At 43.2% G+C, this 16,455-nt stretch overlaps 1 protein-coding gene across 3 annotated transcripts; it reads right to left on the reverse strand.

Annotated features, from left to right (window-relative positions):
• Positions 1–448: 448 nt before the first annotated feature.
• Positions 449–8,711, reverse strand: LOC124026745 (ubiquitin-conjugating enzyme E2 variant 1-like). 3 transcript variants are annotated; one of them, XM_046339507.1, is made up of 4 exons: positions 8,591–8,711; positions 6,177–6,325; positions 3,529–3,654; positions 449–1,927 (listed from the first exon to the last, which is right to left on the reverse strand). In XM_046339507.1, the coding sequence occupies exons 2-4, from the start codon at positions 6,216–6,218 to the stop codon at positions 1,781–1,783; spliced, it is 315 nt and encodes a 104-aa protein (XP_046195463.1). In that variant the 5' UTR covers positions 6,219–6,325; positions 8,591–8,711; the 3' UTR covers positions 449–1,780. The 3 variants fall into 3 exon arrangements, with proteins under 3 accessions (XP_046195463.1, XP_046195457.1, XP_046195458.1); XM_046339501.1 differs by lacking the exon at positions 8,591–8,711 and adding an exon at positions 7,924–8,080; XM_046339502.1 differs by lacking the exon at positions 8,591–8,711 and adding an exon at positions 7,772–7,796.
• Positions 8,712–16,455: the final 7,744 nt, after the last annotated feature.

Below are 16,455 nucleotides of genomic sequence, written 5' to 3' on the forward strand. Positions count from 1 at the left end.
CCTGTTTTTGCGTTGTCATTATGGGGTAGTGTGTAGATTGATGAGGATTTTATATTTTTATTTAATCCATTGTGGAATACGGCTATAACATAAAATGTGGAAAAATAGAAGGGGTCTGAATACTTTCCCGAATGCATTGTATATAATTTGAGTGAAAAACAGAACCCTCAAGTTTGGTAGTTTACACCTCAATTCTCTCTATAAAATTTAACTGCTAATGAAAAATATTTAGAATATGCTAATGCAAATTTAAGATTAGGGTAAATATATTAAATTAACTATAGTAAAAAAAAAAAAATCAGAATGATACCTCTTTAGAGTCTTAACATTATTCCTGTACAATAAAAATACACATTTTAGATATTTCAAATACAATGTTATCATTCCACTGTGCGACAGAATGCCACCCATGCAGAAATGGATTGAGAATCACAAGGAGACAAACACATGCAAAAGTAATTATGTTTAATTCAAATAAAACCATGCACAGGTCACCATCACCCAGACTACAGAATCACACCGGTTAAAAAATAAACATCTAAAGCCATACATTGCATTCAGTGGGCCCACTGTATGAGATAACCTCAACGAACATACACAAGTCAGCCCTAAAGATGAAACAAAAAACTAACTCATTCTTCACCTAGTAATGTGAACCTGAAAAAGGTGCCAAGCACATAAGATAAGTATTTGAAACCCAATGTAATTTAACCCCTCCCCTCAAAATGTACTTCCTCCCCATTCAATCACAAAGCGTAACAATCCACATGGCAGAGAGGCCAGAGGTTTAAAATAGGAGTGGGCGATGAACCGAGAGTGCCCAGTTGATACACACAGTGTTGAATGCCTAATCCCATGTACCGTACATGTGCCAAGGCCTAGAAATTCACATAATCGGGATTGAGAAGCTGGTTAGACCAATGCTGGCCTGAAAAACACCAATACATTTTTTAATTTCCTCCCTTGCCGTTTCACCAAGAGTGGTTCAAAAAATAAAACATAAGGGTGGGGGGGGGGGTTCACTTGTTTGATTTCAGAAACAGACCCTGGCAAGACTATGCAGTGTATCCTAAGCCACTGCATAGTTTAACAGGGCAAGCAGAATCAGATAAAAACTAGAGTCTTGCAGCGACATTAAGAGCAGAACAGTTACAACTTTAACTGTCCACATTTCAGTGGGGCCACGGGATCTACTTTTCTTTTGCGGTGCAGCAAGTCATCTTGATTTCCACCCCTGCTACACACTACAGTACAGAGTAAATGCCACCACCCTTGGGTTGAAGAATCCAGCACACACAAGATAGGTACACTCAATAAGATAATTTATGTTATTTTACAATCTGGATGTAGAACACAAATAATAATAAGGAAAAAATAAGATTAGTAAGATGTACAGTAATTTGTATCGTAATGTCTGGTCTGCACAGTTGGGGAGATGATGGGGGAGGGGGGTGAAGTTCACCTGTGCAACCATCTCTGTCTAATGAGAGAGAGAGAGAGCGAGCGAGAGAAAGTGGGCATGGCATTTAGGACAGAAGGTGAGAGGGGCCTGGCAAAAGAGAGCTTACGTGAGAACAGAGTATTCAAGAGTCTCAGAAAAATAATAAGGGGTACGTAACGCTGTGTGTGTGTGGGGGGGGGGGGGGTTCGTGCGAGTGTGCAGATGTGAGGAAGCATTGAATCAGTGCGAGTGCATGTACTGTGTGTGTGTGTGTGTGTGTGTGTCGATGGAGATAGTGAGGGAGAGTAGGGATAGCAGGGCTTGTCAGGGCAAGGGGTCTCAGTTGCTGAAGACCTGGCCTTCGGGCGGCTGGGGGAGCTTCATGTTCTCTTTACACATCATGAGCCTCCGGAGCTCCTGCAGCACCACACGGATGCTGTACGAGTTCTGCCACTTGGCCAGTGCCGCCACCGCCCGCGTGTCCACCTGAGGGGAGGTTACAGCCATGTAAGAGACTCGCACACAACTTGGAAAATACATAAGCTGTGCTCAAATACTCATACTGACATACTACAAACTTAATGAGTGTGAGATATACGCACACAGCTAATTTTAGTATAGTGTAAACGAACGGTATACTTTCAGTTAAGCGTAATAGCGCTTCGCCTGTCTACTGGAAGTTGATGCTGTTGCTACGCAACCTCTTGTTAGCCTAAATGACTAGCTAGAAATTCTATGACTTCAGGTGTGTTATTAAATTCAATCCGTAGTGCCAGAGTTCAGAGTTCGAGTGTTTCGCTCTCGGAGCGTTCAGAGCGCACTCTGCCAGGCGTCACTAAACGCTTTGGCCGAGGAGTAAGGTTGATCCGAGCGTTCTGACCTCACAACGTCAGTCAAGCACCCAAGCTAACTTGCTAGCTACTTCCAGACTTAAGTGAGAGAATACCTCACTCTGACCATTTTACTCAATCAAGCAGAGCTGGTTAGGCTGTTTTCATGTTATCTAGAGCTTTGGTGACAAACTGTTACTGGCAACAATTTAATTACGCCTTTTTGCCAACGTTTACTGACACTGGCCATATTCAACTGGTGTTGAGTGTTCGTAAATCCATCAGTCATTCTGTGCACTGGCACACACTGACATGAGTGCTCTGAAATCAGAGTAGAAAGCCAGAGCGAATGTACGAACGCACCCGAACGTCCATTGATAACGCACGACTATAGCATTTAGCAACACTAAAAATGGGAATAATCAAGTCAATAAATATTGGGTAGTTAGATAGCATATAGTTAATATACTGGCAAGTTCTATGTATTAGTAGCCAACTAACATTAGGTAGCTAGCTAACTTACTGGCACATACTGCTGTAATGATATGCGGGTCGCAAGGATGGAGTAGCAAAAAATTCTCAGTCAACATAACGTGTAAGGAAACTCATTTGAAAAGTACTTTATTACATTGCTCAACATTTTCTTAACACTTGTCATAATTAGTTAAAGAAATTAATTTGTATCCGCTCTCGGACTTCGGCTGAATATTTTCCAGCATTTCTTGAAATCTGAGACCGTTGTGAAGCTACGCCCATTTTCTGAAGAATTGCATTATGGGCCCTAAGAGCACAGAAATAGTGTCCACTGCTTGTATACTTTGGTGAATGTAGTTATGGGTATACTAACTATACCCATATTATGACCAATAAGCTTACTTTACACTCAATTTACATCGCAAATAGTATGGTTAGTATGAGTATTCTAAGACCGCTATGGCCTACGTAGAAGAAAATTGGGTTTCAAACCTTGGCTAATTTATTATGTTTTTTTTAATGCTCATTGGTGCCTTCAGCTCAGACAAGGACAAAAGTATCCTCAAACAAACACAGATTCCTGGACTAAAACCCATGTTCAGTAGAGTTTCAAGTGCTTTTTAGTCTAGGACTTCATCTGGGTCTGGAAAACCAGTCCTGCGTCTGTAGGTAATGAATCCGCTGTGCTTTGCAAGCTGTAGGCTTTCAGGCCACATACTCCAAAATACAAAAAAGGTTCTGAATCCAACCCGAACAACAGGACATCTATGACCTGAGACTTACCACACCGTTTGAGTTGTGCACGCCATTCAGATTGATCTTGGTCACAAATCGGACAAAAGGGGGAGACTCGGGATATCTGGGTCCACATTCTACCTTTAGACTGTACATCCTGTTCTCGTAGATTGTCTGGAAGAAAGACATCAGAAAGAAGGCAAGATTTAATTCCTGAAACAGGTTTTGGTTCAAGATAAAGCCTGCATGATAGTGGGTAGCTGTCAAATCAAATCTAAGTTTATTTGTCCCGTGGTAGTGGGTAGCTGTCTTGGTTATCATCATGAGCGGTGAGCCATGACAGTAAGTAAGCTTGTTGAAGACCTATGATTGGCCTGCTGGCTCCAGTTTAGTATTGGCCTATGTTGTTAATTAAAAGGAGCCTGCAAAACGGAGATGCATCTGGGACAGAAAGCGTGTGGTTCTTTGACTCATGGATGTTTCTTCCTTTGTTTGCAGAACGCCCGTGGCTGTTCCAATAGAATTTGAATTTTTCTATATCAATTATATTGCTGTCGCGCTCACGGTATGTTCCTCCCAATGGTGTGTGTGAGTGAGATACACACAGCGCCTTCGGAAAGCATTCAGACTACTTGACTTTTCACATTGTTACGTTACAGCTTTATTCTAAAAATGTATTAAATAGCTTTTTTCCATCATCAATCAACACCCGATGACAAAGTAAAAACAGGTTTAGAATTTTCAGCTAATTTATAAAAATAAAAATGGAAATATAACATTTACACAAGTATTCAGACCCTTTACACAGACCTCTGTTGGAGTGCCTTTGACAGCGATTATATCATCAAGTATTCTTGGGTATGACACTACAAGCCTAGCACACCTGTATTTGGGTTATTTCTAAAAATGAATCTCTGCAGATCCTCTCGGGGTCTGTCGGGTTGGATGGGGAGAGTTGCTGCACAGCTACTGTCAGGTCTCTCCAGAGATGTTAGATCGGGTTCAAGTCTGGGCTCTGGCTGGGCCACTCAAGGACATTCAGAGACTTGTCCCGAAGCCAACCCGGCATTGTCTTGGCTGTGTGCTTAGGGTCATTGTTTTGTTGGAATGTGAACCTTCTCCCCAGTATGAGGTCCTGAGCGCTCTGGAGCAAATTTTCATCAAGGATCTCTCTGTACTTTGCTCCACTCATCTCTCCCTCGATCCTTACTAGTCTCCCAGTCCCTGAAAAACAGCCCCACAGCATGATGCTGCCACCACCATGCTTCACCGTAGGGGGGGGTGCCAGGTTTCCTCCAGACCTGACACTTGGCATTCAGGCCAAAGAGTTCAATCTTGGTTTCATCATACCAGAGAATCTTGTTTCTCATGGTCGGAGTCCTTTAGGTGCCTTTTTTGCAAACTCCAAGCTGGCTAACAGGTTCCTTTTACTGAGGAGTGGCTTCTGTCTGGCCACTCTACCATAAAGGCCTGATTGGTAGAGTGCTGCAGAGATGGTTGTCCTTCTGGAAGGTTCTCCCATCCCCACAGAGGAACTCTGTCCTGACCAAGGCCCTTCTCCCCAAATTGCTCAGTTTGGCTGGGCGGACAGCTCTAAGAAGAGTCTTGGTGGTTCCAAACTTCTTCCAATTAAGAATGAATGAGGCCACTGTGTTCTTGGGGGACCTTCAATGCTGCAGAAATGTTTTGATACCATCGACAATCATATCTTGGAATTCTACGAACAATTATTTCAACCTCATGGCTTGGTTTTTGCTCAGACATGCACTGTCAACTGTGGGACCTTATATAGACTGCCGTGATTCCATATGTCCAATCAATTCACCACAGGTGGACTACAATCAAGGATGATCAACAGAAACAGGATTCACCTGTGCTCAATATCGAGTCACATACCTCAGGATCTGAATACTTATTTTTGCTTTGTCATTATGGGGTATTGTGGGCAGATTTAGAATTATTTAAAAATATATATATTTTAGAATAAGGATGTAAACGTAACAAAAAGTGGAAAAAGTCAAGGGGTCTGAATACTTTCCAGAAGGCACTGTAAATTATTGGTTCCTCCACTGGGAGAAAGGTGATTTATGCTATGTTTATCCTCTTTGTTCATGCTCACAAGCATCAACAACAAAAACACATGTACTTCATAAGCTGACAAAATCATGGTTTAGGTTGGGCGAGGGCAACACTACTTTAGGTCTCAGGGCGGGTGACATCACACAATGATGGCTGCTATTAGTGCAAACAGCTAACTAACTAGCTAGCGATTTCACCTGCTACTTGAGCATGGTTTAGAGCTGACCTGCGGTGTGAATGGTTTAGCTGAAGCAGTGTTCTTGGCTATGATTGAGCAGCAGCCCATCCTCTAAAATCAAAATGTTCCATGTTTCCATTCCTCAATTGGGGTTAAAATAGAGGTGACTCCATATTGATCGTCAACTGTGGCTATAGATGTGAAAAGCGACGTTGCTGTGTCAGAAAAAATGGCATTAGCTGTCAAATCCATTTGTGACGTCCTTGTTTTCTCACTTCCTCAATGCTTATAATTTAGAGTAGGATATACAATGCACTTCAGAAGAATTGAGGAAACCAGGACTGAGGAAGCAAGGATTTCTGTGGCGTGACAGTGTTTGGTCTGTCACCCTGATAGGCCTTATGGCGTTTGTGTGTGTGCATCATTGGTTTTCCATTACCCTGGGAGGCCCTATGATCATGCCTGTCCAGCGAGTCAGCATTATGTCCTCGTCGTCCTCCAGTCCCCAGCTCACTGTCCCGTCTCCAACACCCTTCTGGCCCTCTTCCAGCTCCTCCAGTAGCCGGAAGTTACGGGGAACTTTGATGACTTTTAAAACATACAAGGTACAAAGCAGACATTTCTCAACCACACATATCTAGTAGTTACTACAACGTAAACTGAAAATTCACTGCTCTGCACACAGAGCAGGGTGCCAAGTTGACTCAATGGGTTCTGTTGAATTGTTCATAAAAAATGCAAAGTGTGGAGCATGGTTGAAAATACTGTTCATTGTAATACAGTTTATACAGGAAGACATGAAAGGTAAAAACCGGATGATGCTTGAGAGGTTTTAAGTCACTTAGGATCTATAATGTGTGGAGCAAAACTGCAGTGTGGAGCAAAACTGCAGTACTCTGTTAGATTGTTCCATTCCTTTCATCAAAATGTTAGGCAAACATGTAGCTAGGCCTAATTCTATGAATTTTGATAGCGATTCATTTAACACAACCCTCCTCTGCTAATTGTATGTTAGCTAATCAAATACTATTAGTAGGAACCAAGTAACTAGCTGTCCTATATTATTCACGCACCTCTGAATCTGACACATGCAATTGCCATAGCCATCACTTTCTCAAGTTGTGGGTGTGTAGCTGATGGCCAAAGTGCACTTGCTAGTTAGGTATCGAAAATGGAAGGGGGATACCTAGTCAGTTGTGCAACTGAATGCATCTTCCGCATTTCACCCAACCCCTCTGAATCAGAGGTGCGGGGCTACCTAGTTAACAATGTAAAACTACTCTTTATCTATAATAGATAACTAGCTAGTTCTCGTTACTTTTCATTTTACTGGGTGGGTATAATTTGTGTTACGTTCCAACATGAATCTGTTCCAATAACTAAGTAAATAACAAGGTTGCCAACAAACAACGCATCCAAAGTTGTATAGCGGCCGAATAAGATACCGGGTATGGCCTAAGTTTAGAGTTGATGCCTATGCGGCAGCTAGTTAGCTAGGTGAATTGATCGTGCTAAGTTACTTTGTATGCGTTGTTTGTTGGCAACTTTGTACTTGATTACGTTTTTGGAAAAGATTCCTGTGGGAACTTTCCACAAATTATACTCACCCCGTTGACTTAACTAACCGCTAATAAACAGTTGGAGAAATGCATTTTGACAGATGCCAACTATAGTTAGCTATTTCAGTTATTCGAAACATGTATACTAGTTCCGCCAAGCTCGATTTGTAAGTTGTCTCTGATTCAGCTGCCACTGGTACCAGCTAACGTTACTAGTAATGTTAGCGTCGTTAGCTGCGCAGAAACATGACGCTGCAGTTGAATAAGCTAGCTAGTAAGTTAAGACGAATACACAGACGATGGCTGAACCACACTAGAACCACAAATACAATTTTTATAGACAAATTATGGCAGAATCAATTCATATTTTAAATACACCAAGTGAGTTGGTCGAGAGTTACAAATAGTCGGAGAAGAACAAACTGCGCTAACGTTAGCTAGTTAGTAGCTAGCAATACTGGCTGAGCGAACTCACCCACATTCATCTAGTAAACATGTCTCGGGAAATTGTGGAATGTCTTTGATATTAATGTTTCATAACGGAATGTATTATAGCTATTAAATTAAACGTAAAATACAAGCTCCTCAAATGAATATCACATATGTGTGAACGGGAAATTAGATTACCTGATCCGGCGGCGGCCGCCATCTTTGTCACTGAATAGCGAGGACGCGCACGTTCGAGCACGTCAGTGCAAATCGACTGGTCTGTTTGAGCAGTTTTTGGAGCCGAAGGTCAAGATAAACAAGATTTTCGAGAAGGGTGCAATTGCGGCCCGCATTCGGGGCATTCCTGCATTTGTAGGAACCCCTCTTTATACTTCATTTGGTCAAATATACATTTAGTACAGGCATGCCTCCAGTACAGTAGGTGGCGTTAAATAAACCACAGACGAAGGGTCTGGGGCGATAATGGTAGCATGCTAGACATACACGGTAGACGGTGTTCCTTTGCCCCGCTTCTTGAGCACTGTCGCTCCAGCTAGTTAGCAAGGAGGACTCACAGCAGACAGGGGCGCAACCGTATGTTAGCTAATAAGCTAGCTAGCACACGATGTCGTTAACTCAAACTAGCTAGTACGCAGTGTCCTCGCCCCCATCTGTCAGCCACGGTTGTCTCCGGTACAGAGCAGGAGGGGGTGACACCGTGTGCTAGCTAACTAGCAACCTAGCTAATCAGCGGGGGGCGGCTGGTAGACGGTGTCCTTCGCCCCCGCCTGTTGGGTAGTGTTTTCCCCAAGTTTTGTTTGTCTGTCCATGTGGAGAAATGCAGCTAAAGTGAGAGGCAACTTACCTGTTTGGTCAGGGCCAGCATGAGGGTTAAAGTTTATCCTGTGTCGGTGAATGTAGCTATTTGGTTAAGTTTGAGCATCATAGCAATACAATGTTTTCTTTTCAGCTGTCAACATTCTACAAGGAAAGAGACTTAGTCAATTATATAATCATTGACCCGGATACTAGACCGTTGTCATTGAGAATTAATCTAAAAATCTATTGATATTCAGAATTGACTTTGTTTAGACATCCAGCCTGTATTGTAGTTGCATGGCCAGAGACAAATCTTCAAATGCACATTGTTCATTTATTCGGAGTGTTACAGGCATTCAGTTTTGATTTATAGGATCCTTCCCACTATAGGATTGATATGTCAAGTGATAAAATCCTAAATTATTAATTAAAAGTTTATGGAAAACTTCACTTGTTCTCAATATAAACGCAACATGCAACGATTTTACTGAGTTACAGTTCATATAAGGAAATAATAACATTTAAATATGTATTAGGCCTTCATCTATGGATTTCACATGACTGGTAATAAAGATAAGCTTCTGTTGGTCACAGATACAGTGCCTTTGGAAAGTTTTCAGACACTTTGACTTTTTCCACAAACAGGACCTTTTTCACCTTCCAACAGGACATCGACCCTAAGCACACAGCCAAGACAACACAGTAGTGACTTCAGGACAAGTCTCTCGATGTCCTTGAGTGTCCCAGCCAGGTCCCGGACCTGAACCCGATCAAACATCTCTGGAGAGACTTGAAAATAGATGTGCAGCGACGCTCCCTATCCAACCTGACAGAGCTTGAGAGAATCTGCAGAGAAGAATGGGAGAACCCAAATACAGGTGTGCCAAGCTCGAAGCATCATACCCATGAAGACTCGAGGCTGTAATCGCTGCCAAAGGTGCTTCAACAAAGTACTGAGCAAAGGGCCTGAATACTTATGTAAATGTGATTTTTCAGTTTTTTATTTGTAATAAATTAGCAAAGATTTCTAAAAACCTGTTTTTTGCTTTGTCATTATGGGGTATTGCGTGTAGATTGACCAAAAAAGTCAAGGTGTCTGAATAATTTCTGAATGCACTGTATTTCAGACCCCTTGACTTTTTCCACATTTTGTTAGGTTACAGCCTTATAATAAAATTGATTAAATTGTTATTTTCCCTCTCATCTATGTACACACAATACCCCATAATGACAAAGCATAAAGACGTTTTTAGACATTTTTGCTAATTTATTAAATAATAAAAAACAAATAATACATTTCCAAATCATGTCTAATCAATTGAATTTACCACAGGTGGACTCCAATCAAGTTGTAGAAACATCTCAAGGATGATCAATGGAAACAGGATGCACCTGAGCTCAATTTCAAGTCCCATAGCAAAGGGTCTTAATACTTATGTAAATCATGTATTTCTGTTCAAATTATTTTATGAATTTGCAAAAATGTTTTAAAAAATAAAAAAGGTTTTCACTTTGAAATTCTGGAATATTGTGTTTAGATTGCTAAGGATTTGTATTTATTTAGTACATTTTAGGATAAGGCTGTAACGTAACAAAATGTTGAAAAAGTCATGGGGACTGAATACTTTCTGAAGGCACTGTACATATACATATATTAAAACATTTTTTTGTGAAATTAGTCTGCGGGCCTACAAGCATGTCACTACACCCACAATAACATCTGCTAAATATGTGTATGTGACCAATAACCTTTAATTTGATGGATGCCAGTTACCCATCGCTGTATTAAATGAATCAAGCCCTAGCTGTGAAGCCCAACTTTTGTTTGGCCACAAATGTTTATTTGTGTTACAGTGCCCTCTTTTGTTCCTAATATATAATAATAATATATGCCATTTAGCAGACGCTTTTATCCAAAGCGACTTACAGTCATGTGTGCATACATTCTACGTATGGGTGGTCCCAGGGATCGAACCCACTACCCTGGCGTTACAAGCGCCATGCTCTACCAACTGGGCTACAGAAGGACCTACACTTCTAATATTTGTCTTCACTGAATGATGTGGTCTTATGAAAAGGGAACATATCTATTTCTCTACTATTAGTGTTCCTGTGGTTTGTGGTGCGTTAGTAATCAGTGAGCTTATCTTCAATGGTGGAGAAAAATGAAAACATCTTCTACTGACAGACAGGGTGTTTTTGTAGGTTTTAGTTTGTATATGAAATTAACATTGGTTGATGTACACACCAGAGAACTGTGTACTGATTCGTTCCCCAATGTGACTTCTGTGACTTTTTGAAAAGTTTGTCTTATTTCAGTTTCCTCCAATAGGCTTCCATCTCCAATTTTAACTAATTATGGCTATATACTCAACTACGGCTATAATAGTGTAGCCTAACATATCTAGCTTATTTATTTATCACAACTTTTTTCATCTTATGTTCTAACAATGTTATTATAACAGGCCTACAATTCAACATGAACTATTAAATGTCACTGGGGAAACGATTCACATCTGACAGCTTACATCTCTCCATGTCAACTGTTGTTATGCACAGACTACTTCCTTATGAATATAAATAATTCAATGGATACATCTGTATGACTGGTGGCCCTTGTAATTGGCTCAGTAGTAGTGTATTCTTTTTTTATATTATTTTATCCATCTTATGTACACTTTTGTCACTTTTGTTTCCAAACATCCATGTGATAACCTGTTTTTTAATGAAGTTGGATAAGCTTCACTTTTTACTGATTGGGGAATGCAATGTAGGTGAGAAATAAGACACACAATGTGATGTAATGGAATTTACTTTGTTCTTTTTGGTAAGTGGTGGGTGGCTCTTGAAAAAGCAGTTTGATTTGAGTGACATTACGAAGGAGAGTAGGATCAGACGTCATTCTGCCATGGAACGGCACCCGTTTTCAGAGATGAGGTACTCCGTCAGTGTCTCCCTCACTAATTTTGCCACCCTGGTGGTGTTGTTGCCCCCTGCCTGGGTGACCTCCTGCAGGCCTGCTCTTGGACGCCTCTCCTCCACCAGGGTTGACCTTTGCGACCCCTTGCTCCCCTTGCCCTGGAATTTCCTCTTGTTGTAGTTGTGCAGGTCACAGATCGCTCTCACACAAGCCTCCACATTCTCCGGCTTCAAAGCTATCATTTAATGTAATTTGATCTTAAGTAATATGTCAGGGGGGTTGTTGTAACATATCTCCAACTCCTCCAGTCCTGGTAAATGGATAATAGTGATGCACTACTGTCACGCCCTGACTGTAAATTGTTTGTATATCTAGGTTTGGTATTTCTAGGTTTTGGCCGGGTATGGTTCTCAATCAGGGACAGCTGTCTTTCGTTGTCTCTGAGAACCATACTTAGGTAGCCTGTTTTCCCACTGTCAGTTGTGGGTGGTTATTTTTTAAATCTAAAATTACACTTTTTATTTTTATGAGAGTACTCCAACAGTAATTTAGTACCTCTCTTTTATTTATATAGTACCAGTCAAACGTTTGGGCACACCTACTCATTCAAGGGTTTTACTTTATTTTTTACAGGTGAACATGGTTAGCAGAATGCAAAGAGTGTGCAAAGCTGTCAAGGCAAAGGTTGGACATTTTGAAGAATCTCAAATATAACATATTTAGATTTTTTTTAAACACTTTTTGGGTTACTACATGATTCCGTATGTTCTCAGAGTTTTGATGTCTTAATATTCTACAATGTAGAAAATTGTATAAACAAAAAAACCATTGAATGAAACTTTTGACTGGTACTGTATATATTCATATACATGTTGTACATGTATGCTGGCCTTGTGTGGCTTGCTATGTCAACCTCTGTCTAACAAAAGCTGTTGTGGTTGGAAACAACATTCTGTACTTCACAATGGTGAAGAAAACAGTGTCTTTATGAGAAGACCTGTTTGAGAGATGTGAGAAGCCAGCAACCTGTTGACACCAGCCTGTGTGATTCTCAGTGGTTGGAAATGTGGTTTCTCACATTCATGGTAAACCCATGCACAGAAATACAGATATAGTCTGCAAGGATGACATGTAAGAAGAATCAGTTATAATAGACACGGTATAGTCATATTTTTCTTAATTATGTACATTTCTCAGCGATAATGAACTCCAAAGTTTGTAAGATATTTTTGGTCCTCAAAAGTAGTCTAATATTTAGTAGTAGTACATTAGGTAATAGCAAGGTGGTGTGGATAGCAAGTACAACACTGGAAGCAGAATGAATTCAAACAGGGTTTTATTGCCAAGCACTGTAACAAACACATGTGACTTACCATTCCACCATTTTCACAACAGTACGTTGCAACACATTTAAGGAACGAGCCCCCATGACACCTGAATATGAGTTTATTATCAACAGATCTGCCTCGTTTTCTTATTTTAATATTAGAATAGTACTTTTATATTTACTTATTGTGGTAAAACTGTTGGCACCTTCTGAGTCAGACCAAACATCGCTCTACCCTTAAAATGTGTTGCATCGGATACCTACCTTGCCTCTTTGACCTTTTTTAGAGAAGTGTAATGTACTGTAGGTCAGTCCTTCATCCTCTGTCTGTAAGGGGAAAAAAACTGTCAAGTAGGAAATTACACCGGAAGAGAATATAACACATTGAATATAAACCACTGTTGTCATAAATAAAAATATATTCCAAATATTATAGGACCTGAAATCCCAACCCCAACCAAAATAGCATTAGCATGTCAATGTCACGACTAGTCAAGGTGGGTGGAATCAGGCGCAGAGAGCAAATAGTGAATAGAGGTTTATTCTCCGGTGAACAAAAATAAACACGGACAACCCAAAATACAAACAGGGTGAAAAATATCCAAAACAGGAATAACAGACAAACCGGAGAAAAAAAACGCCGAAATGACATAAACAAACAATCCCGCACAAAACAATGGCGGGACAACCTACATATTATACAGATACTAATAAACTAACACACAGGTGAAAACAATCAGACAAAACCAACAGATAACCGAAAAGGGATCGGTAGTGGCTAATAGGACGGTGACGACGACCGCCGAGCACAGCCTGAATGGGCAGGAGAGCTAACCTCGGTGGAAGTCGTGACAGTACCCCCCCCCCCCCCCCCCCTCCCCTGACGCGCGGCTCCCGCAGCGCGCCGCCACCGTCCTCGAGGACAACCCGGAGGACGAGGTTCTGGGCGATCCGGGTGGAGGCGGTGGAATTCTATCAGGAGAGAAGGGTCCAAAATGTCCCTCACCGGAACCCAGCATCTCTCCTCCGGGTCGTACCCCTCCAAGTCCACGAGTTACTGTAGGCCCCCCACCCGGCGTCTAGAATCCAGAATGCCTCGAACTGTATACGCCGGGGGCCCATCGATGTCCAGAGGGGGCTGAGGGACCTCAGACACCTCAACTTCTTGCAGGGGACCAGCCACCACCGGCCTGAGGAGAGACACATGAAACGAGGGGTTAATAAGGTAATCCCTAGGAAGTTGTAACCTATAACACACCTCGTTTATTCTCCTCAGGACTTTGAACGGCCCCACACACTGCGGCCCCAGCTTCCGACAGGGCTCGGGTCGAGAGCCAGACCCTGTTCCCCGGTGCAAACACTGGGGGTCTCACTGCGGTGCTGATCAGGGCTCCTCTTCTGCCGTTCTCCCGCTAACCGTAATGAGTCCTGAACGGCTTTCCAGGTGTCCTTGGAGCGCTGTACCCATTCCTCCACCGCAGGAGCCTCGGTCTGACTCTGATGCCATGGAGCCAGGACCGGCTGGTAACCTAACACACACTCAAAAGGAGACAAGTTAGTAGAGGAGTGGCGTAAGGAGTTCTGGGCTAGTTCGGCCCATGGAACATACCTTGCCCACTCACCAGGCCGGTCCCAACAGTAGGACCGCAGAAACCTGCCCACATACTGGTTAACGCGCTCCACCTGCCCATTACTCTCGGGGTGAAAACCTGCGGTTAAGCTAACCGAGACCCCCAGTCTCTCCATAAACGCCCTCCACACTCTGGACGTGAATTGGGGACCCCGATCAGAGACGATGTCCTCAGGCACCCCATAGTGCCGGAAGACATGGGTAAACAAAGCCTCAGCAGTCTGCAGGGCCGTAGGAAGACCGGGCAACGGAATAAGACAGGACTTAGAAAACCGATCCACAACGACCAGGATCGTAGTACTTCCCTGGGACGGGGGAAGGTCGGTAAGAAAATCCACCGATAAATGTGTCCACGGCCGTTGTGGAACGGGGAGGGGTTGTAATTTCCCTCTAGGTAGGTGCCGAGGAGCCTTGCTCTGAGCACACACAGCAGGAGGAGACATAAAATCTCACGTCTTTAGCCAGTGTGGGCCACCAGTATTTCCCTCTCAGACTCTGCACTGTCCTCTTGATACCAGGATGACCCGAGGAGGGAAGAGTATGAGCCCACCTAATCAGCTTGTCCCGGACCACCCTCGGCACGTACTTGGTCCCTACTGGACAGTTAGGAGGAGCCGGCTCTGACCGTGAGGCCCTCTCTATCTCAGCATCTACCTCCCATACCACCGGTGCCACAAGACATGACGGTGGAATGATGGGAGTTGGCACGACTGACCGTTCCTCTGTATCATAGAGGCGAGACAGTGCGTCAGCTTTGGTGTTTTGGGAGCCTGGCCGATATGTGAGGGTAAACTGGAACCTAGTAAAAAACATGGCCCATCTAGCCTGACGTGGATTTAGTCTCTTAGCTTCCCGGATGTACTCGAGATTACGATGGTCAGTCCAGATGAGAAAAGGGTATTTAGCCCCCTCAAGCCAATGTCTCCACACCTTCAGAGCCTTGACTACAGCTAACAACTCCCGGTCCCCCACATCATAGTTTCGCTCCGCTGGGCTGAGCTTGCTCGACGCATCCACCTCCACTATGAACGCTAAAGAGGGATCCGGATGCGCCAACACGGGCGCATTGGTGAACAGCTCCTTCAGACGACTGAAAGCCCTGCCTGCCTCTGCTGACCAGCGCAAGCGCACCGGTCCTCCCTTCAGCAGTGAGGTGATGGGAGCAGCCACCTGACCAAAACCCCTGATAAACCTCCGGTAGTAATTGGCAAACCCTAAAAACCGCTGCACTTCTTTCACCGTGGTCGGCGTCGGCCAATTACGCACGGCTGTAACGCGATCATCCTCCATTACTACCCCTGAGGTGGAAATACGATACCCCAGGAAGGAAACGGACTGTTTGAAAAACTCACATTTCTCCGCCTTGCAATACAGGTCATGCTCCAGTAGTCGCCCAAGTACCTTACGCACCAGAGACACATGCTCCGCGCGTGTGGCAGAATAGATCAAGATGTCATCAATGTACACTACCAATCCCTGCCCGAGCAGGTATCGGAGAATCTCATCTACGAAGGATTGGGAAACGGCTGGAGCATTCTTCAAACCGTATGGCATGACGCGGTACTCATAATGACCAGAAGTAGTACTAAATGCGGGTTTCCACTCATCTCCTCCCCGGATACGTACCAGATTATACGCGCTCCTCAGGTCCAGTTTTGTGAAGAATTGCGCCCTGTGAAATGATTCCATTGCCGTAGCGATGAGAGGTAGTGGGTAACTAAACCCCACTGTAATGGAATTTAGACCTCTATAATCAATACACAGACGCAGACCTCCATCCTTCTTCACAAAAAAGAAGCTTGAGGAGACAGGTGATATGGAGGGCTGAATGTACCCCTGTCCCAGCGATTCGGAAACATATGTTTCCAACGCAACTGTCTCCTCCTGGGACAATGGATAAACGTGACTCCTAGGAAGTGCAGCATTTTCCAGAAGGTTTATCGCGCAGTCCTCTCGACGATGTGGTAATTTGGTCGCCCTCCCTTTACTGAAGGCGATAGCCAAATTGGCATATTCAGAGGGAATGCTCACGGT

This window comes from Oncorhynchus gorbuscha, linkage group LG03 (assembly GCF_021184085.1).
Source record: "Oncorhynchus gorbuscha isolate QuinsamMale2020 ecotype Even-year linkage group LG03, OgorEven_v1.0, whole genome shotgun sequence".
Taxonomy (NCBI): domain Eukaryota; kingdom Metazoa; phylum Chordata; class Actinopteri; order Salmoniformes; family Salmonidae; genus Oncorhynchus; species Oncorhynchus gorbuscha.

Bases quoted from the DNA above. Each gene is read 5' to 3' on its own strand.
- LOC124026745 (XM_046339501.1), bottom strand. From the start codon at position 7,945: ATGGCGGCCGCCGCCGGATCAG. The intron at 3,655-6,176 runs GTAATGGAAAAC...TCTTTCTTCCAG, and splicing joins TGATCATAGGGCCTCCCAGG to ACAATCTACGAGAACAGGAT. The intron at 1,928-3,528 runs GTAAGTCTCAGG...ACCTCCCCTCAG, and splicing joins TGCACAACTCAAACGGTGTG to GTGGACACGCGGGCGGTGGC.